General features: G+C 32.6%; 11 protein-coding genes and 1 pseudogene across 12 annotated transcripts, besides 3 other annotated features; 6 read left to right on the top strand and 6 right to left on the bottom strand.

Annotated features, from left to right (window-relative positions):
• Positions 1-4,431: part of a mobile genetic element that runs on past the window's edge.
• On the bottom strand, positions 1,133-1,717 carry TVAGG3_0949170 (phage tail repeat-like family; the record flags this gene model as incomplete). Its single annotated transcript, XM_051253169.1, has 1 exon — positions 1,133-1,717. One exon carries the CDS (start codon positions 1,715-1,717, stop codon positions 1,133-1,135), a length of 585 nt encoding a protein of 194 aa, XP_051078743.1.
• On the bottom strand, positions 1,737-1,889 carry TVAGG3_0949160 (uncharacterized protein; the record flags this gene model as incomplete). The annotated part of the gene is made up of 1 exon (XM_051253168.1): positions 1,737-1,889. One exon carries the CDS (start codon positions 1,887-1,889, stop codon positions 1,737-1,739), a length of 153 nt encoding a protein of 50 aa, XP_051078742.1.
• TVAGG3_0949150 (uncharacterized protein) lies at positions 1,909-2,310 on the bottom strand (the record flags this gene model as incomplete). Its single annotated transcript, XM_051253167.1, has 1 exon — positions 1,909-2,310. The coding sequence occupies one exon, from the start codon at positions 2,308-2,310 to the stop codon at positions 1,909-1,911; it is 402 nt and encodes a 133-aa protein (XP_051078741.1).
• Positions 2,769-3,232, top strand: TVAGG3_0949140 (annotated as a pseudogene). The gene has a single exon. A coding segment is annotated over exon 1 (464 nt).
• Positions 3,284-3,841, bottom strand: TVAGG3_0949130 (phage tail repeat-like family; the record flags this gene model as incomplete). Its single annotated transcript, XM_051253166.1, has 1 exon — positions 3,284-3,841. The coding sequence occupies one exon, from the start codon at positions 3,839-3,841 to the stop codon at positions 3,284-3,286; it is 558 nt and encodes a 185-aa protein (XP_051078740.1).
• Positions 4,432-4,698: 267 nt separating the features above from the next.
• On the top strand, positions 4,699-5,547 carry TVAGG3_0949110 (uncharacterized protein; the record flags this gene model as incomplete). Its single annotated transcript, XM_001303971.2, has 1 exon — positions 4,699-5,547. One exon carries the CDS (start codon positions 4,699-4,701, stop codon positions 5,545-5,547), a length of 849 nt encoding a protein of 282 aa, XP_001303972.2.
• Positions 5,548-5,551: 4 nt separating this feature from the next.
• Positions 5,552-5,794, bottom strand: TVAGG3_0949100 (serine threonine-protein phosphatase family; the record flags this gene model as incomplete). Its single annotated transcript, XM_001303972.2, has 1 exon — positions 5,552-5,794. The coding sequence occupies one exon, from the start codon at positions 5,792-5,794 to the stop codon at positions 5,552-5,554; it is 243 nt and encodes an 80-aa protein (XP_001303973.2).
• Positions 5,795-7,787: 1,993 nt separating this feature from the next.
• Positions 7,788-10,560, bottom strand: TVAGG3_0949090 (cilia- and flagella-associated protein 70 family; the record flags this gene model as incomplete). The annotated part of the gene is made up of 1 exon (XM_001303974.1): positions 7,822-10,548. The coding sequence occupies one exon, from the start codon at positions 10,546-10,548 to the stop codon at positions 7,822-7,824; it is 2,727 nt and encodes a 908-aa protein (XP_001303975.1).
• A 143-nt stretch (positions 10,561-10,703) lies between these two features.
• On the top strand, positions 10,704-12,068 carry TVAGG3_0949080 (armadillo (ARM) repeat-containing protein family; the record flags this gene model as incomplete). Its single annotated transcript, XM_001303975.1, has 1 exon — positions 10,704-12,068. The coding sequence occupies one exon, from the start codon at positions 10,704-10,706 to the stop codon at positions 12,066-12,068; it is 1,365 nt and encodes a 454-aa protein (XP_001303976.1).
• A 258-nt stretch (positions 12,069-12,326) lies between these two features.
• On the top strand, positions 12,327-13,943 carry TVAGG3_0949070 (low-affinity phosphate transporter PHO91 family; the record flags this gene model as incomplete). The annotated part of the gene is made up of 1 exon (XM_001303976.1): positions 12,327-13,943. One exon carries the CDS (start codon positions 12,327-12,329, stop codon positions 13,941-13,943), a length of 1,617 nt encoding a protein of 538 aa, XP_001303977.1.
• A 158-nt stretch (positions 13,944-14,101) lies between these two features.
• Positions 14,102-14,551: a mobile genetic element.
• Positions 14,552-14,770: 219 nt separating this feature from the next.
• Positions 14,771-26,231: part of a mobile genetic element that runs on past the window's edge.
• Positions 16,348-19,422, top strand: TVAGG3_0949050 (DNA/RNA polymerases family; the record flags this gene model as incomplete). Its single annotated transcript, XM_051253165.1, has 1 exon — positions 16,348-19,422. The coding sequence occupies one exon, from the start codon at positions 16,348-16,350 to the stop codon at positions 19,420-19,422; it is 3,075 nt and encodes a 1,024-aa protein (XP_051078739.1).
• On the top strand, positions 20,012-22,229 carry TVAGG3_0949040 (uncharacterized protein; the record flags this gene model as incomplete). The annotated part of the gene is made up of 1 exon (XM_051253164.1): positions 20,012-22,229. A coding segment is annotated over one exon (2,218 nt), but the record flags the coding sequence as incomplete, so codon positions are not given.

The raw sequence follows: 26,231 nt of genomic DNA, 5'->3' as shown, positions 1-26,231 counted from the left end.
ACGCTCATTACGAAGAAGAAGTCTTGACAAAACATATACGATGAAATCATGACAAAACATTTACGAAGAAGAAGTTTCGACAAAGCATATACGATGAAGAAGTTTCGACAAAACATTTACGATGAAATCATGAAAATTCATGAAAATTCAAGAGGGTAGAAAAGAGGTTAGAAAAGAGGTTATATCTAACCTTCTACCCTAAACATTATTTTTGCTGAATTTAGCAACAAAATGAACGAGGTCAGGATGTATGTTGCTGAATTCATTCATAACACCCTTTGTAAGCTCATAAAATGCTTGTTTTGAGGTCGAGCCACTTTTGGCTCCACCGTATTCTTTCAACCTGAAGCATTTAATATATGTAAAAATATATTGTTTTAAAATGGTATGCCATATAGCTTCTTGAATTTGTTAAGAAGTATTCGAACGTATTTTCCATCTGTATCTATAGTGTTTACATAAGCATAGCCCGCCTTAGTAAAATATACTTGTAATTTCCTATAGTTTACGCCGGTATAAAAGTAGAAAGAGTCTTGTTCTTCGCTATAGTAGTAAAACTCCAACGTATGCTTACCATAGTCTGTAATTTCAATTGCTTCATCTTCTAGTTCGTCGACAAATTCGAATACTATATCTCGAAAATTGCTTTTGTTCTTATTGTTTTCAGAACAAGTGACCCAGCGTAAGTTTTCAAGTCTATTGTCATTTCTTATATGGTTTATATGGTCTACAAAAGGTAGATTGTTAGGGTTCGGTATAAAATGAGTTGCAATGACAACATGTTTAAGATAGTGTTTCCCACCAACCCTCATCCTAGCATATCCGTTATTTTGCTCCCATTCGCTTAAAACTCTTTTTGTCTTTTTGTTTCTGACTTCAAATGACTCACAACAGTGAATTTCATATTTCTCATCTAACAAACAAGTTTCCCAACGGTCTGTTCCAACAAACTCAGCGTACATTTCAAATAAAATAAAAAAATATTTTTTTTAAAATATGTTGTTTTAAATGGTATGCCATTTCATATTTCATCGTCTAACAAACAAGTTTCCCAACGGTCTTTTCCAACAAACTCAGCGTACAGTTCAAATAAAAATAAAAAAATATACTGTTTTAAAAATATTTTTTTCTTTTACTTTACATAACCTCCTGCTACCAGAAGTCTTTGACGCCAACCCATACCAGCTAATGAAGGTTGACTTGGTTTAGTTTGGAAACTAAACTTTGGTTTTGGTTTATCTTCAGTTTTTGGCTCCCCTTCTTCTATCGGTCTTTCGTCACTTTTCGGTTCACCTGACTTTACCTCACCTGCAGGAACAGTTGTGTTGTCAACATCTTCATAAATATCATATGCCATTTGTTTTTGTTTTCCTTTCAACTTTTTGTGTTTGTTGTAAAGTTTAGAATATTTCGACTCTAAGTCAATGAGATGTTCTATAATGAACTGTTTGTCAGTGAAGTAAACTTTTCCATCTGTTGTCTCGAAAGCTCCTTCAGACTTCAATATTTTATTTGTGAGAGTCTGTTTCTTTTTTGAGATACTAGCCGTTCCATTTCTATGAAAAGTGACTTTATAGTTAGGGTTTGTATTTCCAGACCTGGCACTTTCTATTATTGAATTTTTCTCTTCATCTGTAAGTTCTTTGACAGGTTTTGACAATGGTTCTGAACTTTTTGTTTGTGGTGTCAAATCTACCGTTTCAACTTCTTCGGTCATTTCATCTCAGTAAAAAATTTTAGTTTGGTTTGTTTTCAACTGGTTGTTGTTGTTTTTTAAGTCGGTCTAAAACTTCCTGAGGTATAGGAAGAACTTGACAAACACGTTGTGTAACTGCTGGAAGTCGACAAATCCATCTTGAACCCATTTGTCTCAATGCTGTATTGTTCATTTCATCTCAGTAAAAAAATTTACATTCCCCACGTTTGAGGCGGTTGAGGTTGGTTATTGTTTACCCACTGTTGTGCATGGTTATATCCTCTGTTAAAGAATCTTTCACCTTGGTCCATATAGTGTCCTGCTTGGTTATAGTAGTCATTTGCTTTGTTATAGTAGTTTCCTGCTTGTCTGGAAACATTGTCCATCCATCCTTGAACTTTTCCTCTTGTTTCAGGATTTGGAATAAGATTTGTTGCATCTCGTGCTACATCCCAACCTTTCTGTACAGTTTGTATAATAGGTTGTGCTTTCTCTTTCAGTATACCTAATGTACTCAAAATCTTCCTTCCAACTCCAAATACACCTCTGGCTATTGTTCCCACTGCGGGTAAAAATCTGGATGCAACTCCTGCTAATGCGCCAAATAAACCCATTTCTTACAGGGTAAAAATGACGAATCCAAACAAGGACCCGTATGTTTCTAAAGCAACAAAGAAAGCACTCATGGTAAAAATCTTTAGTTCAACACCAAATGCTTGGTTTATGGATATCTTGGAAAACATTCCGAGAGTTAGAACAGATGGACCACCATACTGGCTAATATTTGTCGGTCAAAACACAAGATACTGTGAAGCCATACCATTATGGTCCAAAAATATTTTAGATGTGAAAACTGCTTTGACAATATTCGTTGACAAATACCATCCAACAAAACTGACATCTGACTGTGAAAGTTCTTTCAAATCAGACGATATTAAAAACTATCTGCGTTCAAAAAAATGTAAACCAATATTTCATTGTCGACCAAAACCATTCTGCTCTTGGTGTCATTGACAGTTGTATAAAAATCTTAAGAGACTTAAACCAACCACAAGGTGGTGAGGTAGATGAAATGTCATATGACGACAAGTACAGACACTTCTCCATGGCAAAGATGAGACAAGTTTTAAATATTTACAATAGCCGTAAACAAAAAGGTTTGGGAAACCATTCCCCTGAAGAAATGAAAAACAACCCTGACTTAGAGAAAGACTATATATTTAATAGTTTAGTCAAAAGAGACAAACAAGAAAGAATGCCAGGCTTCAAACTTCAGAAAGGTGACAAAGTAAAAATAGAAATACCTAAACGCGACCCATATGAAAATACTATTGACTATGACAACAATGGGAACTCGACAGGTACTCGCATTCGTGTTCGTAAAAATAGAAGAAAGTATACAAGAGAATATTATGAAGTTTTAGGCAAACATGGCAAAATGTACAGACTGCAAGCAGAAGATAAAACTACTATTGTCAGACCTCGTTTCAAACTTGTTAAGGTTCAAGGTGGTATACTTTCAAAGACAGTTCCTAACAAATATAAGACAACTCCTGACGAATATGCTAAAGAAGTTGAAAATGACGACTAAGCGTTTCTATACCATGCGTAAACTGTCATGTAAGGTGGCATGTAGTCTTTACTTTGTCCCGTTGTTTGTGTATACCCTGAAACGCGATGTGTATGGTTTCCTTCTCCCTGTGTGCTACCCCAGAAACAATTTATAGCAAACTGAACGTCGTCTTTAACATCATATCCTTTACCTTTTTTCATTGCTGACCAATCCCAAAATCTATGCTTATGCCAACCTGCTTCAGATGTACTTAAATCTATGTAGTGACTGTGCGCAGGTAAATTTGCACCTGAAATCGTTTTACTTCCACCTGTTTCCTTTGAAGAGTTTGCACAATACAAAAACCTGTCGACTATTTGAGTCCAAGTTCCAAAACCAAGTACTACTTCTGGTTTGGTAGAGTTCATTGACGTGTAAATAGAACCTATAGGATATACTGTTTGAAGTATTTCTGTCTTTAACGTTTGAAGCTCTGTTTTGTCAGCTTTTTTATCATATAAATCTTGAGCAGTGAATTTAACATTGTTTTCATCCTCCATGACATAGACATTTCTACATCTAGTGTATTTCATCGTTGTTATGTCATCCTCCGATGTTAAACCTTGTGGAAAGTTAGGAGGTTTCCAATTTAATACATCCCCACCAGTTTCTTCAACCGTTCCTTCAATATTTTCTATACCAACAGTTGCGAAGAAATCGTGTGTATGGTTCTTATCTGCCTTCTTTTCAAGGCTAACGTTTAAGTCTGTTATTTCAGAAGATGTATGTGTATGTCCAACGTCACTTTTCCTGTTTAAGGTTTCTTGTAAGTTTGTAATATTTGCAATGGTATGTGTATGTCCAACGTCACTTTCCTGTTTAAGGTTTCTTGTAAGTTTGTAATATTTGCAATGGTATGTGTATGTCCAACGTCACTTTTCCTGTTTAAGGTTTCTTGTAAGTTTGTAATATTTGCAATGGTATGTGTATGAGTCTTTTTAGAATATTCTTTGTCAGCTCTTGTCACTTCACTTGACATTTTATTGTCAACATATGTTTTGTCCGCTAGTTCAGGATGAGTATGTTCTTTCGTTGCATATGTTGCATCTGCTCTGTCATGTTCTTCTTGAACTTTTTCAATGACATACTCTTTGTCAGCTTTGTTGTCAACATCTGCTTTCAAAAGAAGTTCTTTTATAGGCTTCTCGTTTAAAGTTCCTTTTGTTGGATTTACACAAACAGTATGGTTCTTACTGTCTTGAAACAGAAACTCGTCTGTCAATGGGTTTATCGTCAGTTTTAAGTTTCCTTCTTTCAATGACTCAGATATCTTAGAATAGTTTGAAAAGTTTGTTGTGTTCTTATTTAGAGCTTGCAAAATGAGTTGTCGGTTGTGTTGTATTTCTCTCATAGACGCTGTTTCTTTCGACATTTTTATTCTAGATAAAATATGCTTTCAATAGAAAAAGAAAATTCTAGAGTTGCTACAACTAAACCATTAGATGAACTTTTTACGAATGTCGGTCAAAAGTTTGAGACAGAGACCGTAAAGCATGAAGGCTATCGTTTTGACTACCCGTTAAGATGGCTAAGAGACCCATCCGTCACAAAAGCTATTGGCTTTCGTAGAATGAAATTCATTTCAGAAGCCATACATGGTTTCCCATTTACGGTCGCTTTTGAAATTCGATACTATAACAAAGAGAAACGTACGTATGAGAAATTTGAACAGGGAAAACTTTTACAAGTGAATTTGCTTGTAAACTTAGAAACAACTCTTCAAGCTTTTCAAGAAAAAATAAACGATATCTATCTCGAATATGCAAAACAGTACAACATTGACGAAGGAGAGTACCATCTCGATATTATATATGACAGGAAAAATGCAACTGTTAAAATCAATAGAATAGAAGACCTTGGAGAAGACGTTTATATTTCTACAAAATATAACAACTTGGCATGGTATAGGTTTCTGAGGATGTTAAATCAGCCTGCAGAATATCCAGTACACCCGGACTTTTATGAAGTCGAAAACCCTAATGGAACATATGAAAATGTTTTCGACTCAGATGCTATTATAGTTCATGCTTCATTTTCTGGCGCCCAAAACTCTTTTTTATGCTTGGCAAATGACTTTTACGAAAAACCTACAAAGCTATATGAACCACCGAGTGGAAGTATTTCAGACTTTCAAGTATGGTTTACAACAGATGGAAGAAAGAGAATAGTTCCATTATACCACGCGTTTTACTTAGAACTTAGTTTCATATACAACTACTATCGAACGGTAAAAATATAATTTTTTAATACGGTTGAGGTGTTGGATTTGGTTGCCAACTAGACTGTGGTGCAGGTTCAGGCTGTTGTATAACAGGAGCTTGTTCTTCTGGTTCAGGGTCTTTAGGTATAATACCAACAAACTGACCTACTCTTTTACCAATATTTTTGACTCCGTTCCAAATTCCTCTTCCTACGGTTTTTATTCCATTCCATATACCTCTTCCAACTCTTCTGAAGAAGTTTCCAATACTACTGAAGAAACCCATTTTACTATATGTAAAAATCTAATGTCCGCCTAGTCTCTTACGTTTCCTGTTGAGTTCCATAGCATTCTTTAACTGGAGCTCATACATTCTGTTTCTCCTCTGGTAGAAAACATATTCTGGGTCAACTCCTGTATTTGCGTCATCTGCATAGAGTTGTTTATATCCCACTTCAGGGTTTGTATAAAACTCTTTCCATCTCATATTTGCATACCATGGTGGCAAACCTAACGCAGCGTCATTTGACATGGCAGTTTGCATTTGTACATCTGTTGGCACTTGACCATAGTTTGCCATTGCAGTTTGTATTCTAACTTCATTTGGAATATTCTCTGGGTTTGGTTGTCCAGGTTGCTGTGCATTCGCTAAGTTCTGTGCGTCCATTTAATATTAGATAAAAATATCTCTTACGAGTACATATACTGGACATTTGCAGGCATTGGTTCATCTTCATATTCTCTATATCTTTCTGCCACGTCAAATAAGTAAATGACACAATGGAAAAAACCTAAAACAAGTAGTCCTATTTCAAACCACATTTACTTACTAATAAAATTTCTTTGTTATGACACTTTTTCCAGTTTATAGGACCTCTCTCATATTCTATCTTGTCATATATAAACTCATAGTCATGTATGTCCTCTAACCATCTCATAACGGTTTCCAAACCACTTTTATCGGATGTAAAGTAAAAGCATGGATGGTTATGTAAAACGTCTAAAGTTTCTAAAGAGTCTCTCAAAGTCCAGTCTACTTGGTATTGAAAATCCCATGTGTTATAGAACGGCGGGTCCACTATAAAGAAAACATTTTCCTTGTCTTTATATTTTTCATACAACTCTGTCCAATAACATCTCACAAACTCTATACCCTCAATATATTTTTCTATGTCCTCTTTGAAAACATTTGTATAGTTAAGATATAAAACGTTTGACATAAGTGTTTCAATGTCATGAACTCTTATAGCACCACTATATAATAGTCTAGCAGATATACTATTCCAGTCTATATATTCTGCTTTTTTCAAAACATCTCTCACAATATTTTTGTTATCTAATGGTATACGTTCCATCTTACCTATAGGTATCTTTTCTTTTAACTCTTTCAATATTTTGTTTGTGTCTGGTATATGTTTGAGACGGTTCATATAGTTGTCGAAGTCATTGCATATAATCTTTGAGTCAGGAAATATTGTATGGCACAAATGAGATATATAGAAACTTCCACCGAACAAGTCTACAAATGTTAGACCATTCGGTAGTTTCTTAAGTTCTCTCAATATAATATCTTTACATCTACTCTTATTTCCAAAGAACGGTAACGGTGGTTTTGTAAAATTCATTTATATATATATAAAAATGTTTTTACCTGAAAAGTGACAGAAAAGTGACAAAACATTTTACGAAGAAGTCTTGAAAATTCAAGAGGGTAGAAAAGAGGTTAGAAAAGAGGTTATATCTAACCTTCTACCCTAAACATTATTTTTGTCTGATTTTACGAAGAAGTCTTGACAAAACATTTACGAAGAAGTCTTGACAAAACATTTACGAAGAAGTCTTGACAAAACATTTACGAAGAAGTCTTGACAAAACATTTACGAAGAAGTCTTGACAAAACATTTACGAAGAAGTCTTGACAAAACATGAAAACATATATAATTTGTGAAAAGTGAAACATTATATAATGTTTTCGACCAAGAAGACTAACAATTTTCCGAATAAAAACTTCATTTATACTAAACATCTTCAGGGCGTAACGCGCCTGGAAGCCCTCCGAATAAAAACTTCATTTATACTAAACATCTTCGGGGGCTAGAAGGCACGAAGTGCCTGGAAGCCATCCCCCAAGAAAAAAAAAAAACTTCATTATACTCATTCATCCTCAGGGCTAGAAGGCACGAAGTGCCTGGAAGCCCCACTCCCTTTTTTTTTTTTTTTTTTTTTTTTTTTTTTTTTTAGATATGCATCATTTGAATTAACATAAACATGTTGGAGGTATTTAATAAAAATAAATCATAAAATTAATTTTATTTATATATCAGCTGCTGATTCTTTTTCCGTTTGATCATCCTGTTCAACATTATCTATATCATTCACTTCATCATCAGCATGCTTAACACTATCATCATTATCTACATTATCAACACTATTTTCTTTTTCAATTTCCTCTTCTTTTTGTTTTTCTTCTTCTTCCTCGTTATCTTTATCATCATCCTTTGGTTTTACTAATCCTGCATCGATTAATTCCTTCACCAATCCCTCATCTCTCAAGTTCCATTTGATAGCCATCATTGCCGCGTGTTCTGCTTCTTCTTGTCTCTCCATTTTGAGAGAAAACAGAGCCAAGTTCGCCCAAATATCTGGATGTCTGAAATTGATAGCACTTGCTCTGTTCAAGAATTCATCAGCTTGTTTGTATTTCTCGAGTTTAAAGGCAGCGATGCCCAAACCGAGCAACAAACTTGCTGACTGTGGAGAGCATTGGAATAAGAATGATTCAGCCTTAAGATAATCACCGAGTTTGAGATAAATGAATCCCAGTCTTAATGCTGCTTTTTGTTCGAATTGTAATTCCAAGCCTTCTTCAAACCATTCTGCTGATTCTTGGTATCTCTTTCTTTCGAATTCGACATGACCAAGCAAAAGTAATCCATCAGCAGTCTTCTCGACACCTACAGCTCTTGTTAAGAAGGAAACAGATTTGGAGAAATCATGGAGAAGGTAATGAAGTCTTCCGAAAGCGAGAAGAACTTCAAGAGTTTCTCCACTTTTCATCTGTTCTTGAGCAATTAATTGTTCCGCGAAAACAACATCCATCATGTCCATGAACTCGTGAGCGAACTGTAATGGTGTTTCGCCTTCTTCAAGTGTTGGTTTGGGATTAGGAATATTGGCAAGACCGTTCAATATCGATAAGACAACTTCGACTTTTCTGTCTTTGAAATGTGCGGCTTTCAAAAAGTCGATTGCATCGAAATACTTTTCTTGTCTTGTCAATAACGATGCGAACAAAATGCTGAGCTTGATGTGGTTCGGGTCACATGTTAAACCTCTTCTAACACACTCTTCCGCGCGTGTTAGATCACCATGTTTCAGCATCAGGCGGCCGTATAACCACCATGAATCCGCATTCGTTAAATCCAAGGCAATTAACTCTTCAAGCATTTCGGATGCTGCTTCTGGTCTGTCCATGAGTTCCGCTTCTTCGGCCTCGCGACGGAGGAAGTCGCCGAGGTCCGGTGGCTGCTTGGATTTAATGAAGAAGTCTGGGAGTTGCTTAACGAGCTCGTCTCGCAAATAAAAAGGTAATTCGTTTTGTAATGACTGCATTTGGGACTCGCTTTGGGCATCATGTGCTAAAGAAAATTCGGCAAATGTCATGGAAATGGCAATCCGAAGTTTTTCAAGAGCAACGTGATAACTTGGTAATTTGACCAAAAGTGGCATCAAATCGTCTGGAAAATCAGGAACTGCGAGCTGGCACTCGCGACGCTCAGCTTGAGCAGCAATAATTTCGTTGGCAAGGCGTTGAACTGCTTGGCGATATTCAATTGTTGCTTCTTCAAGGTGATGCATGCGAGTTTCAGCTGGTCTGTGAACTAGATCTGATGGTTTGATCGTTGGATGTGGTACAAGTGGCTTCAGAATAAGGGCGTGTGAAAATTGGATATCTACAGATAAAGTTGTAGTTCCGTCGAAGCCAGTAGGTGGAGTATCTTGGAATGCTGTTGTCATGACTTTGAGCTGCTTCTTATCTTTGGCTGTAATCGGGTGTTTTGGTTTTCGTTTTGAAGATCTTGAAGAAACTTTACGGCCTTTTCCTTTATTCTTTGGATCATTGTCTTCGGAAGCTGCGGAATTATCTGGTCCACGTATTGGATCTGAGTTATCTGTGTTTGTAATAGGAATATCTGAATAATAGTGAGATTGACCTGGTTTTGTAAAGTCTGCAGCTGGAAAACTACCTCTTCCAGCAACAGCATTTGTAATGTTATCTGGAATTTGGAAGTTTGAGTAATCTTCGTTTATTTCTCTCCAAATTTCAAAATTGACAACCGCGTTTTCTTCAAGCATAGCTTTAACTGATGATGCTGGAAGGAAAACTCTAGAAACTCCATCCCATTTAATAAGAGGAGGATCTGAAAATTGAAAATGTCCGGCTGGAAGCTGAATTATTCTTCCGCAAGGGAATCTAAATGCAACATTGTAATCAAATGGATGAACTTGGTCATCTTGATGAAGTGTGGACATCAAAACTGCTGTTGGCAGTGTTTTAAGCTCTTCTGCTTTAAGACGCATAATTGTTGAGCCCTCAGAATCTTCCTGAGGTAGTAATGGTTCTGGAATTTCGAAAGATAATTTAAGAGAAGGTGCTGCAATTGATGCATCAAATTCGCTTTCTTCGCAATGTTTACCAATAACATCAGCAGCGATTGATGTTTTGCGTTGTGTAAGTAATTGATCAAGATATAGTTGAAATTCGAACGCGTTAGTTTGATGTCTTGCATCTGCTGAAACTGAAGCGAGAATTACCTTTAATGGCTCTGAAACAAGCATATCGAATGAATTTGGAGATGATGTATCTATGTTAAATGTTGATTCAAATGCAAAATCGAAAGATTCTGATGCTGGAATCGTATTTGACTGCTTTTGAGTTCCATCAGGGAAAAATACTGTTACCCGGCAATGAGTACGAGAGGCAGCAGCTGATGGATAATCAGTTATCTGCCCTACACGCAGAGTTCCTTCAATACTCATTTTCCTTTTAAAACGTATTTTCTCCAAAAAGTGACAAATTTTAAACTTAGAACAAAAAAAAAGCTGATTTTTATTATCGAATAATAAGTGCGTAGGATACCGCCATATGAATTATTAATTAATTCCGTATTGAAAACTTCAAATTTCCATTTCAAATGATTCCTGAAAAATCAACGAAGGATGACGAACAAGATCTTAGGCCAAAGCCAAAAGAAGATGATTTTGTTCATGGGTTTTATATTTCAAAACTCCATTTCCCAGGAATCGAAGAATTTTTAATGCAGATTCAACAACAATTACTATCTGACGATATTTCAATGAACGCAGTAGGTGCTGCATATTGTCATTCGTTTTTCCAATTCTATACTAAAGAAATTTCAAATATTGATCCAATGTTAATTGACCGACTCCTAAATTTTGTTAATACCAACAATATTGAATTAGAATATTATTCATTACAATGTATATTACTGTTTTTGCAAAAATCCAGAGAAGCTGGCGAATATATTTCTCAACAAGAATATTTTGTTCAATATGTCATTAATAAATTCCCTCTACCACTTGCCTATGATGTGTTTACATGTCTTGAATATTGTAATCCGGCAATTAAGGAAGCCTTTGTTAATTTAGATTTTATCAAAAATCTCCTTAGAATATTATCGCAAAAATATGTAGGTGATAATCAAAAGATTGCAACAATACAATATATTAAAAGACATTGGGAAATTATTCAAGATAATGTCGAAATTTATGAATTTTTAATAAATCTATTAAATCCTATTGTTGAAAGATCAAATATTACATTAGCAGAAATAGAAGTGATAAATACTATCAATGCGTATATCAATGATTCTTCAACTTTGCTTGAATTATTAATCCAAACAAATTTCATATCGAATTTCTTCGAAGTTTATACAACTCCTGGATACACGTTCCATCTAAGTGAAATACTTGACTTAATGCACTCAATTGCAACAATTCCTGGCGAATCTGGAAATGTTGGTGCAACAATACTATATGAAAGCGGAGCAATACCGTTTATAATATCTGGATTCTCATGCTATAGTGGAAATCAAGAAGATATTTTATTGTTAGCAACAATTTTGCAATTACATGGAATTCAGTTTTTAGATGAAGAAATATTTGTCAATAATTTCCAATTTAATGGTGCAGACACTGATAATTTCGGAGTTAAAAAACAATTGTTCATTTTTACCGTAAGTTTGCTTTTAAGCGGCCATTCTGGTGCATATGAATATGTTATAGGAAAGGTTGACTTATTCCAACAAATTAAAGAGTTCATTGAGTGCTCAGACGAACAATTAATTTTTTCATCCTTGAAATGCATTTACTTCTTACTATCAGCAAATGTTCCGATATCAGCACAAATTGTTGATGATTCTACTATCATAGAATCGTTAAATCAATTAATTGATAACCAAAATGAATTGTATTCGAATTTGGCCGATGAAATCCTCAGTGCAATAGAAAAAGTTGACGAAAGTAACGTCACACAATAGATGTTTTATAAAGTTTTTCTATATTATTTTCAATTTTTAAAATATTGTTTTGTATTTTTCTTAATAATCATTAGAAACTATTTGGATAACAACTAAAAATGGTATTTACTATCAAAAAAAAGTCAGAAAAATAGTAAATACCATTTTCACTGAATATTCTCTGAAGAATTACCATGCGAAAATCAAGGTATCTTGCAAGAAATATATCATAATTAAGACAGTTGTTAAGGAGTTCAAATCAATCACTGGTTTCTATATATGTTGTTAACTCGGCATTTTTCAAGTGGAAAAAGTGACAAACAACATCTCCTTTTGATTTTGGATTTAGAAGACAGTGATATTGAAGGTATCAACTCACCTTTAGAAGAGAATAATGAAGAAATCAAGGTTGTTGATAAGGAAAATGAAAAATTTGGAGTTTCTCAGTTAAATCTTGATAAATCAATTTACGTTCGTCGGAGTTTTGCAACTCTTTTAGGTGTTGGATTATTCTTTATAGTATATATGTTACCAATTTTCCCATTAAATCCATGCGCTCATACGAGTTTAGCCATTGTTGTAATGGTCTGTTATTACTGGATTTCAGAATGCATTCCTCCATTTGTAGCATCATTTTTAATACCAATATTTGCAGTATTTTTAAGAATTGGCGTAGATCCAAAGACAGGATTAAGATATACAGCAAAAGAACTTGCATCAATGTTTTCAGCGAACTTTATGGATCCTGTTATACTCGTTTTCTTAGGTTCACTCACAATGAGTACAGCGCTTTCAAAATTACAAATTACAACTCGCGTTTCTAAGCTAGTTTTAGGCTATTTTCCACCATCAAGGCCAACGATATTACTTGTATTAATGTTTATTAACTTATTCTCTGCATCTTTACTCTCAAATGTTGCTTCAACTACACTAACTCTCTCATTAGCGCTTCCAATTATGAAGAATTTAGATCCAAAGGATCCATACAACAAAGCTCTCTTATTTGGAATTGCTTGGAGTGGAAATTGCGGAGGAATGATAACATTAATTTCTTCGCCACAGAATGTCATTGCTTCAAGCGTTGTTGCAGGTGCCAAACATCCAATATCATTCATTGAATGGCTCTCATTCGGCGCTCCTGTTTCAATTACATTAATTATCGCACAATGGGGTTATTTACTCGCTAGATTTGTCAGAAACGATACAACAATACTCAGACTATCTACAAATTCCTCAAATGAGCCATGGACAACTCGCCATACTCTTGCTTCAATAGTTACAATAATTACAATCTTAATGTGGTCATTAGGAGGCCAAATCAGCTGGTTCATGGGTCACACAGGCATTGCAGCACTTATTCCAGTTGTTTGGTTCTACGGATCCGGTGTTCTTACAACAGATGATTTTAATACAATGAAATGGAGTACATTGATACTTCTCGGTGGTGGCTTGGCCTTAGGACAGACCATGGAAATCTCCGGACTCCTTGACTTGATCGGTTCGATCGTTAGACCTTATTTAAGTGGAGTTTCAGTTCCAATGCTACTCTTGGCACTTTTGGCGATAGAAGGATTCATCGCGTCACTTTTATCGTCGACCACTGCCGCCTCAATTCTTTTCCCATTGATTCTTACGATTGCAAATGCAACTGGACATGCACCTCTACTTGTTTGCCTCTCAGCTTTGATGATTTCCGGTGCACAATTGTTCCATATTTCTAGTTTCCCTAATGCGTTAGTTTCTGGTGTTACAGAGCAATCTCCTGATGATGACGGACCAAAGCCGACATATTTGACTGGCGTAGACTATATAATTTATGGCTTGCCAACAATATTAATGTCAATCTTGGTTATTTCAACGATTGGATATATGATAACATCTGCTATTGGATTGTAATGATATCTTTGTTAACTGTTTTATATTTTTAGAGCTCTTTATTATTGATATAAAATTATCTCATTTAAATGATGTCTTTTCATATATATTTTAATCACCACTATTCAAAAGATATATATTTCCTTTCCGATTTTTATAAACAATAGCTTAGTCGAAATGAGTAGGGGTAATTTTAGCTAAAAGTGACACACCTGTAAAAAGTGACACACTCATGAAGGGTGTGATTACCGATCGGTAATTTCGACAGTTTAGAATTTAAAATTTTTTATGGAACTGTTGCGAGTTTCATAAAGAATTTAAGGAATATAAGCAAAGATTTGAATCAAAATCTTAGACCTAAGCCGCTCGATTCGCTCGCGGCTTCCGCGAATTACAGATCAGCAAAGATTTGAATCAAAATCTTCGAACTAAGCCGATCGCTTCGCTCGCGGCTTTCTTTATTATTTTAAATTTGCATATTTCCATCAAAAGTTCATAAGGTAAAAAAATTTCGTTTATATTATTGCAAAATAAAATCTTCATTATCAAAATAATATTAAATAATAATATAATATAATTTATAAACAACTATTATTTAATAAAGTTTAATTGCCAAGGTTCATCTAATTAGTAGTATATGAGTGCGGGTTGTGTGACCTTTTTTGTAATCGTAAGAATTCTCACATAATTGAATGATTTTTGAACATACTTCCGAATAGCAGATTTTAAAAATTTATGAATAATTTATAAAAAGTTTTTATTCCTACAATTCCTATATTACCATTAATAAAAAGAATATATTTTTGCATAGATTCCAAATATGGTGTCAATTTTTTATTTAATATAAAATGTATGGAAAAAGAATAATATCTGATTTTGAACATTATTTGATTGATTTACTAATTGATCCACAAAGCTGTTGTAAAATTAATTTTGAATTTAAAATTAAAGGAACCGTAAATTTTGTATTTATTTATCACTTAAAAGAATATGACCGATATCATAATTTGATATATGAAACTAATATAATATTTGAAGATAACAAACTTACAAGCTTCGAACATGAAAATGATATAATATTCGAAGATGAAAAAAAGAAAGAGATTGAAAAGCAATTCAATGAATGCCTTTTAAATACATATGCGCACATTATAAGACATAAAATGAAATTAATTCCTTATTAATCAAAAATATTTTTTATCTTTTATTTTATAATAAATGAGTATAACAACTAATTCATTGAAATCTTTAAAGTTCACTAATTCAGAATTAGAAAATATTTTAGAAAATTTTGGAGACGGTTCTTATCCAACATATATGCAGAATGTGAAAGAGTTTTCCAGATTGTTGAATGAATTTAAATATAACGGACCAATTACTAAAAAGGCTATAATGAGATATTTATATCCCAAAAAAGTTGAAAAACAGGAGAATATTCCTCTTTATGGTCCAGAGGACCTGGGCTCAGAGAGCCTTGAAACACCTCCTGAATATTTTGAAGAAAAAATTAAACAAGATGAATATTATAACGATGAGATTGAGAAATTGGAACAATTAAGATGAAATAGATGAAAAAATTAAAGAATTAAGAAATGCTGAAAATGAAGTAGAGGATTTAATGAATATCCCAGCTTCAGAATCAGAAGTTCAAAAATCACATGAGGAAAGATATAAAAATTACTTTTTGGAATCTACTAAAAATTTATTAGATGGTGATATTGACGAAACACTTTCAGAAGAAGGCACAAAATTTATTCATAAACATAAGTTACAATTTATTGACGATGGAGATTATCCATGTATATTACTTTCACCTCCTCTTGATTCTGAAAAATTCAAAAAAGCACTGAAAAACGTGACATATGCAACAAATACGATTAAGAAAGAAGACCATGATATTTACACAAATTATTATTTAAATAAATGTACAGGTGTTGATAAAGTTTTTGATTTGTTAGATAAAATATCAAAAGAAACAATTGGTACATATAAAATTTTATGTGATTGTGGTTTCATTGTTGAAGATACCGTTGATGTTTCATATGAAAGAACAGCTCCGAAGGAGGACGAAGTGGAAAGATCTATTCCATTCGTTATTAAGAACATAAAAGATATGAAAACTTATAAACATTATATTTATTCATTTATTTCAGAAAAAATGGAAGCAACACATAAATCATCTCGTCATCATTTCATAGCTATTCATACATTCCTTTTCAAAGTTGTGAAATTAAATAAGACAGGAATTAGATTTAATGTATCAGGGTACATTCTTGAGTAAATTAAAATGTATTCGTCATGTCGCAGATGATAAAAATTTATGTGTTCTTAATTCATTTTATGGACTTTAGCCCTGGACTCTCTGAGTCTCAGACTTTAAAAAAATAAACTTTATTTTTATTTTTTAATTTTTATTCTTACATAAATGAACAAAAACGGAACGGCTAAAATGAATGATAATCAAATTAGAGCAGAAGGTAGAAGGTTATTTAAACGCTTCTATAACATTCCTGATGGTGTTAATCCTAAAACTCGTAGAAGTTATTTAAATGAAGCCATAGATGCATATGAAGGGTTTGACATTTCATCAGAAAGTGAGAGGTTAGCAAGAATGTTAAACGTTAATATTGATTTTTATTATTGTGATCCTCAACCAGAAGACGTGGACATAAATAAGGTAGACTTTCCATTAGTGGAATCAATAATGATAGATCCAGAATTTGAAACAGTAAATATTTTATTAACACAGAGTCCATGTGGAAAACTTCACGCTGACAGAATAACAGACGTTGAAGCACTCACAGGATATAAAGTTTGCTCCTTTTGCAAAGAAGAAGTATATTCTATCCGTGATGATCCAGAAAGGAAAAACCAAAGAAGATTTTTAAAACATTGTGAGAAATGTAAAGAAAATAATGGAAGATTAATTCAAGACGTTCAATTGCAAAACACACAACAACCATATGCACCACATATCACGAAACAGAAGATATATCAGTGGCTATTAGCACATAATTTGCAGGAATATTATAAACCAACAAGATATTATATTACTTTTGACTTCGAAACATTAGAGACTAAAGAAGAACTTCTACTTTCTGAATGTGCAACTTTGAACGCTTACTTAAAACCATTTATGGTATCATCAACGGTTAAATTAAACGATAAAACATATACAAGGAATTTTTGCTTAACATCAAGTGATTCGTTCATCTCTGATTGGATTGAATTTTTATTTTCAACCTGTTCATTAGTTGCTAAATCAAATATTGAACAATATGAAGAATTAATGAATACATTAAATGAGAAACAGAAGGAAGCATTTAAAGAACTTCTAGATGAGGAATTCAATAAAGTGAATATCATAGGTTTTAATTCGGGAAAGTTTGATTTAAATTTAATTCTTCGTGATTTAAATACTGCAAAATGGAAGATAAAATCAATGCTGGGTTCTTCTTCACAATTTAAGCAAATCATTGTAAAGAAAACAAACGTTCCATATGAATTGAGATTTATTGACATCAGAAATTATATAGCGGGTGGGACATTAGACCAATTCACTCAAGATTTCGGAAACAATAAAACACGTGTTAAATCCTTTTTCCCATATCAATTCATCACATGGGAAATTACGAAGAAGAATTATATAAAAGGAACCATTCACTCAAGATTCATTTTATTCAGCATTAACCAAGAAACTATATCAGATAGTGATTATCAAATATATCTCAATGATGCTAAAAATTTTGAGAATAGATTAGAATATTTTATTCATTATTGCAATAAAGACGTTGAAATTATGATTGACCCAATCGATAAAATTATTGAAGAAACATTTGTTTATAAAATTGACATGCTCCATAATCTTTCATTATCATCTAATGCATCAATGATTCGTTACGCTTTAGCATATAAAGACTTTAATCCTAACGAAACATATCCAGAAGAAGAAAATGTGGAATCAAGTTTTGAATTAACGAAAAAGTATTGGAAATATAAAATTGAATCATATAAGAAACAAGATGAAAAGGTGAAAAGAGATACCAAAAATAATGTTTCAATGGATGACTATCAATATTTTCACGATTTAATCCTTTCATCTAAATGTAAAATGTGTGGTAAAGCGTTTACATATGCAAATAAACCAACATTGGATAGAATTGATAATGAAAAACCACATACTGAAGAAAATTGTCAGTTAATGTGTTGTTATTGCAATGTCGTAAAATCAAATAAAGATGAAGAAGTTCAACGTTTAAGAATTAATTTAAGAAATTATGCATTAAAAAATAATTTACCAATGACTTTAGATTCAGTGGAAGCGTATCACATCCTCCGTAATGGAATTACTGGTGGTCTATCAAATGTTCAACATCGTGTTAATCTTAAAGGAATCACGCACATTAATAAACTTTCATATAGTCCAGAAACTAAAACAGTATCAAATGAGGACACTTCCAACATCATGACTCATTTCGTTGGTGTTGATTTCAATTCATTATATCCTTCATCATTTTCATCAAATCCTCATGATTTCATTCAATACACCGATCATAAAATGTATATGCCGGGAAGATTGAATGGTGTTATCATTTGTGATACAGCAACAAAGAAAGCAAAAGCTTTAGGAATTATTAGAAAGAAAAATACTTTATTCGTGGCTGAAGTAAAGGGTCACATTGATGAAAAATACATTAATGATTACATAAACTTTTTACCGATAATAAGAAACTTAGATATTATCACAGATGAAAAAACAATTGGCGGTTTTATGTATAATTACATGAAATCAAACAATCTACCAGTTGACCAGAAACAGAGAAAATTAACTCAGTTAGCATCAACACACAACCAATATCAACCATTTTCTTCTTATTATCTTTGGTATCTAATCGACAGATTTCATTTTATCATTGATGACATTCAATCAATTTTAACATTTACGAAAAACACTTGTTTTAATGAATTTGCGAACAAATTTATGAACGAAAGACAAAAGGCTGAATTAGAAGGAAATAAAGGAAAAAGTTTATTTTGTAAGATTTCGCTTAATGGATCATATGGTTACGATGCAATGAATACACAAAATTACGCAAAGACTAAAATAATGAATGCACAGAAGTCACGCGTTGCATGTATGTCAAATAAGTTTAAAAACATAAGAGAAATAGGTGAGGATACATATCAACTGATGCTTAAAGATAGATTTTATAGATGTGAAACATGTTTACAAGAGGCATTCTTCACTTTAGATAATGCTAAATACTGGTATTTAGTTTTCATTTATGATTTTATGTATAAATGCATGAATCTTAATCGTTTTCATTTCATTGAAGGTGATACTGATTCATCTTATTGGGCAATCGCTGGCGATCCAAGTCTTCCTAACACTCAAGCATTTCAAGCAATTGTTACTGATAAACAATTTTATGATAAAAACATTTTCAAATTCGCACCATTTGATTTCTTCTGTTTTGATGAGAAATTTAAACAGTTATGAATTATTTTTGAAGAACTGTAGGTGCTACCATGTTACCATGTGCTACCAGGTCAACTAACTTCTTTTAAAAAATGAGACAACATGACATTTAGACAACAACACAGGAGGAAGGCAGTTATGAATTATTTTTGAAGAACTGTAGGTGCTACCATGTTGTCATGTTGACGACATGACATTGTGTCAACAACACGAGAGGAAGGCAGTTATGAATTATTTTTGAAGAACTGTAGGTGCTACCATGTTACCATGTGCTACCAGGTCAACTAACTTCTTTTAAAAAATGAGACAACATGACATTTAGACAACAACACAGGAGGAAGGCAGTTATGAATTATTTTTGAAGAACTGTAGGTGCTACCATGTTGTCATGTTGACGACATGACATTGTGTCAACAACACGAGAGGAAGGCAGTTATGAATTATTTTTGAAGAACTGTAGGTGCTACCATGTTACCATGTGCTACCAGGTCAACTAACTTCTTTTAAAAAATGAGACAACATGACATTTAGACAACAACACAGGAAATTTGATACAGCCCAAAAATAAGGTTAGTTTTAAAATTATTTTTATTTTTTTATTCCTATATAAATGACAGCAACAAACAGCAACAGCACCTATATCGTTTCTGATGAAAAAGTTATTGATTCATTAGTTGAGGAATTAGTTGTGGCAGAAACTAAAACCCTCAACGAAAGAATTGGTGAAAACAAGATTGATTTACATAACTACCTCAAACACGATGGAGGAAGAGGAAGGAAAACTGGTATGGCTTTATTAGTAAATAAAATTTCAAATTTAACGATTATAGATGTTGATATCAATAAATCGTACAATGACGAACTTAAAGAAACAGTTAGAAAAGACATTTTATCAAAACTTTCGGATAAAGATGTTATCGTTAAAACCGCTTCAGGAGGTCTTCACATTTATTGCAACACTAATTTCTTCTATTCAACCTCGAACAGAATGATTAAATGTTATTCCTGCAATGATTATGATATCGATATCATGACTTCAATGGATGATTCAAAGCGTTCATTAGTGGTTATGGCTGATTCAAGAGTTCGCAAGAATGCATCAGAACCAATCAATACATACTCATTCATTCGTGGAAGTTATGATTCAACATTAACCAGAACAGTGAATGATATATTAAATGATTTGAATATTAAGGTAAGAGTTGAACAGAAGAACGAAGAAATAAAGACTATCATGAATGAAAACAAAGATGTAAACATTGACGATAAACTTGCCCAGAGCATAGTTGATGGCATCAGTGATTTTGAAGTACATAATGACGGTGGAAACATGAATTTAGAAAAAGAAGTTACATTATTCACACTGTTTCAAGCTATTAATTCGTTACCTAATCATTTAATTAATGAAGCATACGATAACGTTTATAACTTCTGCAGTTTAACAGAAAATGCAAAAAGTAATTTTGAAAAAGCACGTGATAGATATGCACATTTAATGACTTCTCCATTTGTTTTGGTAAAGATTCTAAAACTTTATCAAAAGGAATATTATGATGAATATGTTTTACCTTTATTACGTAAGCCAAAAATAACATTTGATATAAAACTTGATGACTCGTTTTTGATAACAGATATTAGACGTAAAGCTGAAAATCATCAGTATAAAAACAGTTCTGAAGTAATTGAGGATTTATCACGTGTCATTCGTTTTGTAGATTGTGGAAACAAATACTTCATTCAAAAAGACTATAATATTCATGATAAAATGAATCAAATATCATTCGTTCTTCAATCAAACATGAAAGAGTCACTCAAAATGATTAAATTATTTAAAGAAGAAGGTAAAACAATAACAGCATGGGATGTACTATTAAATCAATTGTCTTCATTAACCGTTAAGGGTGTTTGCTTTAAATCTGATTCCCCAGATGTTTTCTCAACGTTTCAAGGTTATAAATACAACATTCTCGAAAAAACAGATTACTCAAAAATTGAGATGTTTATGAATTTCATTAATGAAGCCATTTGTGATAATAACGATGAAGTGTATAAATATCTACTCGGCTGGATTGCATCAATGATTCAACATCCTGGAATCAAGAATGAAACAGCAATTATTTTGAAAGGACTTCAGGGAACAGGTAAAAACAGATTCACAGACATTATTTCTGAACTTCTCGCTGGTTATTCATGCAAAAACATTACTGAAATAAGTGAGTTAACGGGTAATTTCAACTCAGTAGTTGAAAATAAAATGTTTCTTGTACTTAATGAACTCAAGAATGTTGGTGAAGACAGACTCGCAAACTTCAACGCTTTGAAATCAATTATAACGGATAATGAGATTAGAATTAATGAAAAGAATCAACCCAGAAGAACTGCTCAGAATGTTGCCAATTTCATTTTCGTAACTAATAACGTTTACCCTGTTAAAATTGAAGTTGGAGACAGAAGATACGTAGTTTTAAGGGTTAATGGTAAATTCAAGGGTCAATTTGATTACTTCAAGAATTTAATGGATTCATGCACAAAGGAATTTTATGATAATTTACTGACGTATTTTATCAATTACGACCTTTCATCATTTAATGTACGAATCATACCGATGACTGAAGCCAAACAAGATTTAATTGAATTATCAACAAATCCTTTAGATGTATGGATAAATACACATTATGATGAATTGTGTGCAGGTATGACGTGTAAAAATGCTCTATTCTGCAAACCATCAGACATGAAAGACAAGAATTTTCAAATGAGTATTAAGGATAAATGTGATAGGAAACATAGAAGAATAGACGGTAAACAAACATGGTGTTATGTTTTGAAAGAAGAAATGAAAGGATTATATAAACAGGTTGAACTAAACGATAATGAGGATTCATTTACTGACGATGAAATACCTGTAAATGAAGCTTTATAAAGTATGATTTGAATTTATTTTTGCCTTCCTCCTGTGTTGTTGTCTAAATGTCATGTTGTCTCATTTTTTAAAAGAAGTTAGTTTACCTGGTAGCACATGGTAACATGGTAGCACCTACAGTTCTTCAAAAATAATTCATAAATGCCTTCCTCCTGTGTTGTTGTCTAAATGTCATGTTGTCTCATTTTTTAAAAGAAGTTAGTTTACCTGGTAGCACATGGTAACATGGTAGCACCTACAGTTCTTCAAAAATAATTCATAAATGCCTTCCTCCTGTGTTGTTGTCTAAATGTCATGTTGTCTCATTTTTTAAAAGAAGTTAGTTTACCTGGTAGCACATGGTAACATGGTAGCACCTACAGTTCTTCAAAAATAATTCATAAATGCCTTCCTCCTGTGTTGTTGTCTAAATGTCATGTTGTCTCATTTTTTAAAAGAAGTTAGTTTACCTGGTAGCACATGGTAACATGGTAGCACCTACAGTTCTTCAAAAATAATTCATAAATGCCTTCCTCCTGTGTTGTTGTCTAAATGTCATGTTGTCTCATTTTTTAAAAGAAGTTAGTTTACCTGGTAGCACATGGTAACATGGTAGCACCTACAGTTCTTCAAAAATAATTCATAAATGCCTTCCTCCTGTGTTGTTGTCTAAATGTCATGTTGTCTCATTTTTTAAAAGAAGTTAGTTTACCTGGTAGCACATGGTAACATGGTAGCACCTACAGTTCTTCAAAAATAATTCATAAATGCCTTCCTCCTGTGTTGTTGTCTAAATGTCATGTTGTCTCATTTTTTAAAAGAAGTTAGTTTACCTGGTAGCACATGGTAACCCCCTCATTTATTCAAAAATTCTGTAATTTCATTAATGAGGTATGCTGAATTGGAGCTCAGGACTTTCAATCCGTCCGAAACCATGCATAAACTGTCATATAGGGCGGCATGTAATCTTTACTCTGTCCCGTCGTTTGTGTATATCCTGAAACATTATGTGTATGATTACCTGAACCCTGTGTATCGTTCCAGTAACAATTAATAGCAAATTTAACGTCATCTTTAACATCATATCCTTTACCTTTTGTCATTCCTGACCAATCCCAATATCTATGCTTATGCCATCCTGCTTCGGTTGTGTTTAAATTAACGTAATGACTGTGAGCAGGTAAATTTTCACCCGTAATTGTTTTACTTCCACCGGTTTGTTTTGATGAGTTTGTACAATATAAAAAACGATCGGTTATCTGCTGCCATGTACCAAATCCAAATAATGTTGATGGATTTGTTGAATTCATTGATGTATATATTGAACCAATGGGGTAAATCATCTCAAACATTGTATTTAATTTAGTATTAACATATTCCTTATCTGCTTTCTTCTTTAACTCAGTATTAACCCATTCCTTATCTGCTTTCTTCTCTAATTTAGTATTAACCCATTCCTTATCTGCTTTCTTCTCTAATCCATTATGAATATTGAATTTATTATATAATATTGAAATCGTGTAAGAAGTTAAAATTGGTATTGTCATCAATATTAACATATTATTTTTGAAAATTGCTTTTTTAACATCTTGAAATTTTGTGATTTCAGACCAATTTTTTCCATCACTACTGATATTTACTAAATCACCACATCCAAAAGCAATGAAATACCATCAATATAAAAACAAATTTGTAAATCTATAATTTCGAGTAAATTTTGGAGTGAATGAATAAACCAATTCCCAATTTGGTGTTTTCTCTGGATCCTGTGAAAAATCTTGTGATAAATAAATATGTCTGTTATAACTTACAGGATATGAATACAACATACTACCTGAAACAAGAACACAAACATTTGAAGCATAACATAAAGCTTCAATGTCTCCATCAGCTTGAAAAATTTGTTCAAAACGACCAAATGGTATTGAATATGATCTATAAATTTTATCATTTTGTAGGATAAAACACATGTTGTTAATGTAATACCATTTACTTGTATAATCAATTTTCAAATCTGATGACATCAACTAAACATATAATAATTTATCCCATCCTCACTAATGAAAATTTGATTGACTTCATAAATTAGTACCCATTTATTATTAACACATCTAATAGGATTATTTGGAATATTTAAATTTAAACATCTTGATTTAAATTACATTTGAACCATTGGATACAATCGAATGAATAACAAGGGCAAAAATCATCTCCAACCGTTATCATTCCCATAAATTTGCCGTTATTATATTCAACATAAAAAATTCTTGGATTAATGATTGGCTCTCGTGTATCAGGATTCAAAACGGATGGAGTAAATGATTCATAGTTTTTAAAATCATTTGTTTTAAAATAATAAAGCACTCCGCCTGTATAAAATAAATACATGGTCACCCCATCGAAACATAACCATTCAATATCTTCAAATGTTTTATCTGATGATTTCATAAAATTTAAAAATGGTGGGGTAAAATAGACCTCCGATTGTTTTATTTCTTCATTAACAAATGATATATCAGCTTTCTTTGCTAACTCAGTATCAACGTATTCCTTATCTGCCTTCTTATTTAACTCATCGTTAACTAATATTTTATCTGCTTTAAGGTCTAAACATCCTGAAACCCATCCTGTATCAGCTTTAGTTTTTAAAAATCTTGATGTCCGTTCATGATACCATTCAACCCTTTCTATAATTTCATTATCTTTTTCATCCACATATTCCTTATCTGCCTTCTTCACTAACGCACAGCCACATATGCTAACTCATCGTTAACATATGTTTTATCTGCTTCTTCATTATGTCATTTAGGAAACCTTTTATGAATTCCTCATTTAAATTAAATCTTCCAATCTTCAAAACTTTAGGAAATGCATTTAATGCGTAATATCTCTGTTCTTCTGGTGGAATTGATGTTATATCATCCGTTATACCTTTAATTTTTGAATTCATAAATAAAATTTCTTTTATATTTGATATCACCGCACCACCTTTGCAAACGAATTCAAAATGGTCATTTTCAATACTATCTCCAAATCTCCATATTTCAACCTTTGCGTTTGTTCTGCCGTCTTTGAATTATATGCATATGTGGCGTATGTAATGGTCTGTGGTTGCTGTTGTTTAATCATTTATTACGATTTAAAATAAATATTTAAATCCGTTATCTCATCAGCTATTTTTTCTATTTGAAATTGCCATAATATTCATTCATGAATTCTAAATCACAATCAAATAGGTCAGTTATTCTAAATTTAATATTTGATAAATCTTTTGAATGAAGAATAAATGAATTCCCGGATAATTGAAATGGATATGATAAAGAAAATATGTTTAAGTTGATGGATAAAATGTTTTGTATTGATGGGTAAGAGTTAGGGTCTAATGTTTGATGTGAAAATCTCATTGGGGTATTAACTTTATCACATTTGATTAAAATGAAATTGGAACCAGTGTCAGAATACAAAACATCCCCAACATCTTTTTCAAAATTTAATATCCCCAACAATGAACGAAGACGAGGAGTACAAAATTTAATTTTCAGCGGAAATTTAATAAGGTTATTTATTTCATCAAGTTCAAAAAGTTTATCGGGTTTTGATTTAAAATTTTCTTCATACCATACGATAAATGATTCATTTAAATAACTTAAAATTGTGTTAATATCCCCCCTCACTATCACATTATTTATATACATATCATACGTTTTTTCATGGTCATCTTTAATAAATGATATATAATCTGAAGGGTCTAAAAGAATGGGATTAAATTTACCACTCACAGAAACGAGAGTAACATTATAAATTCCACTAACTGTTAAATTTAATTCACAACTATTATTCGAAATAATATTGATAATTGACATTTTTTATTACGATTAAAAATATGGTAAAGCGTTATTTTCCAGTGATAAATAAAACTAGAATAAGA

This window comes from Trichomonas vaginalis, chromosome I (assembly GCF_026262505.1).
Source record: "Trichomonas vaginalis G3 chromosome I, whole genome shotgun sequence".
Classification (NCBI taxonomy): domain Eukaryota; phylum Parabasalia; order Trichomonadida; family Trichomonadidae; genus Trichomonas; species Trichomonas vaginalis.
Note: the sequence above shows the minus strand (reverse complement) of the source record. Positions and strands in the feature narration are given on the sequence as shown.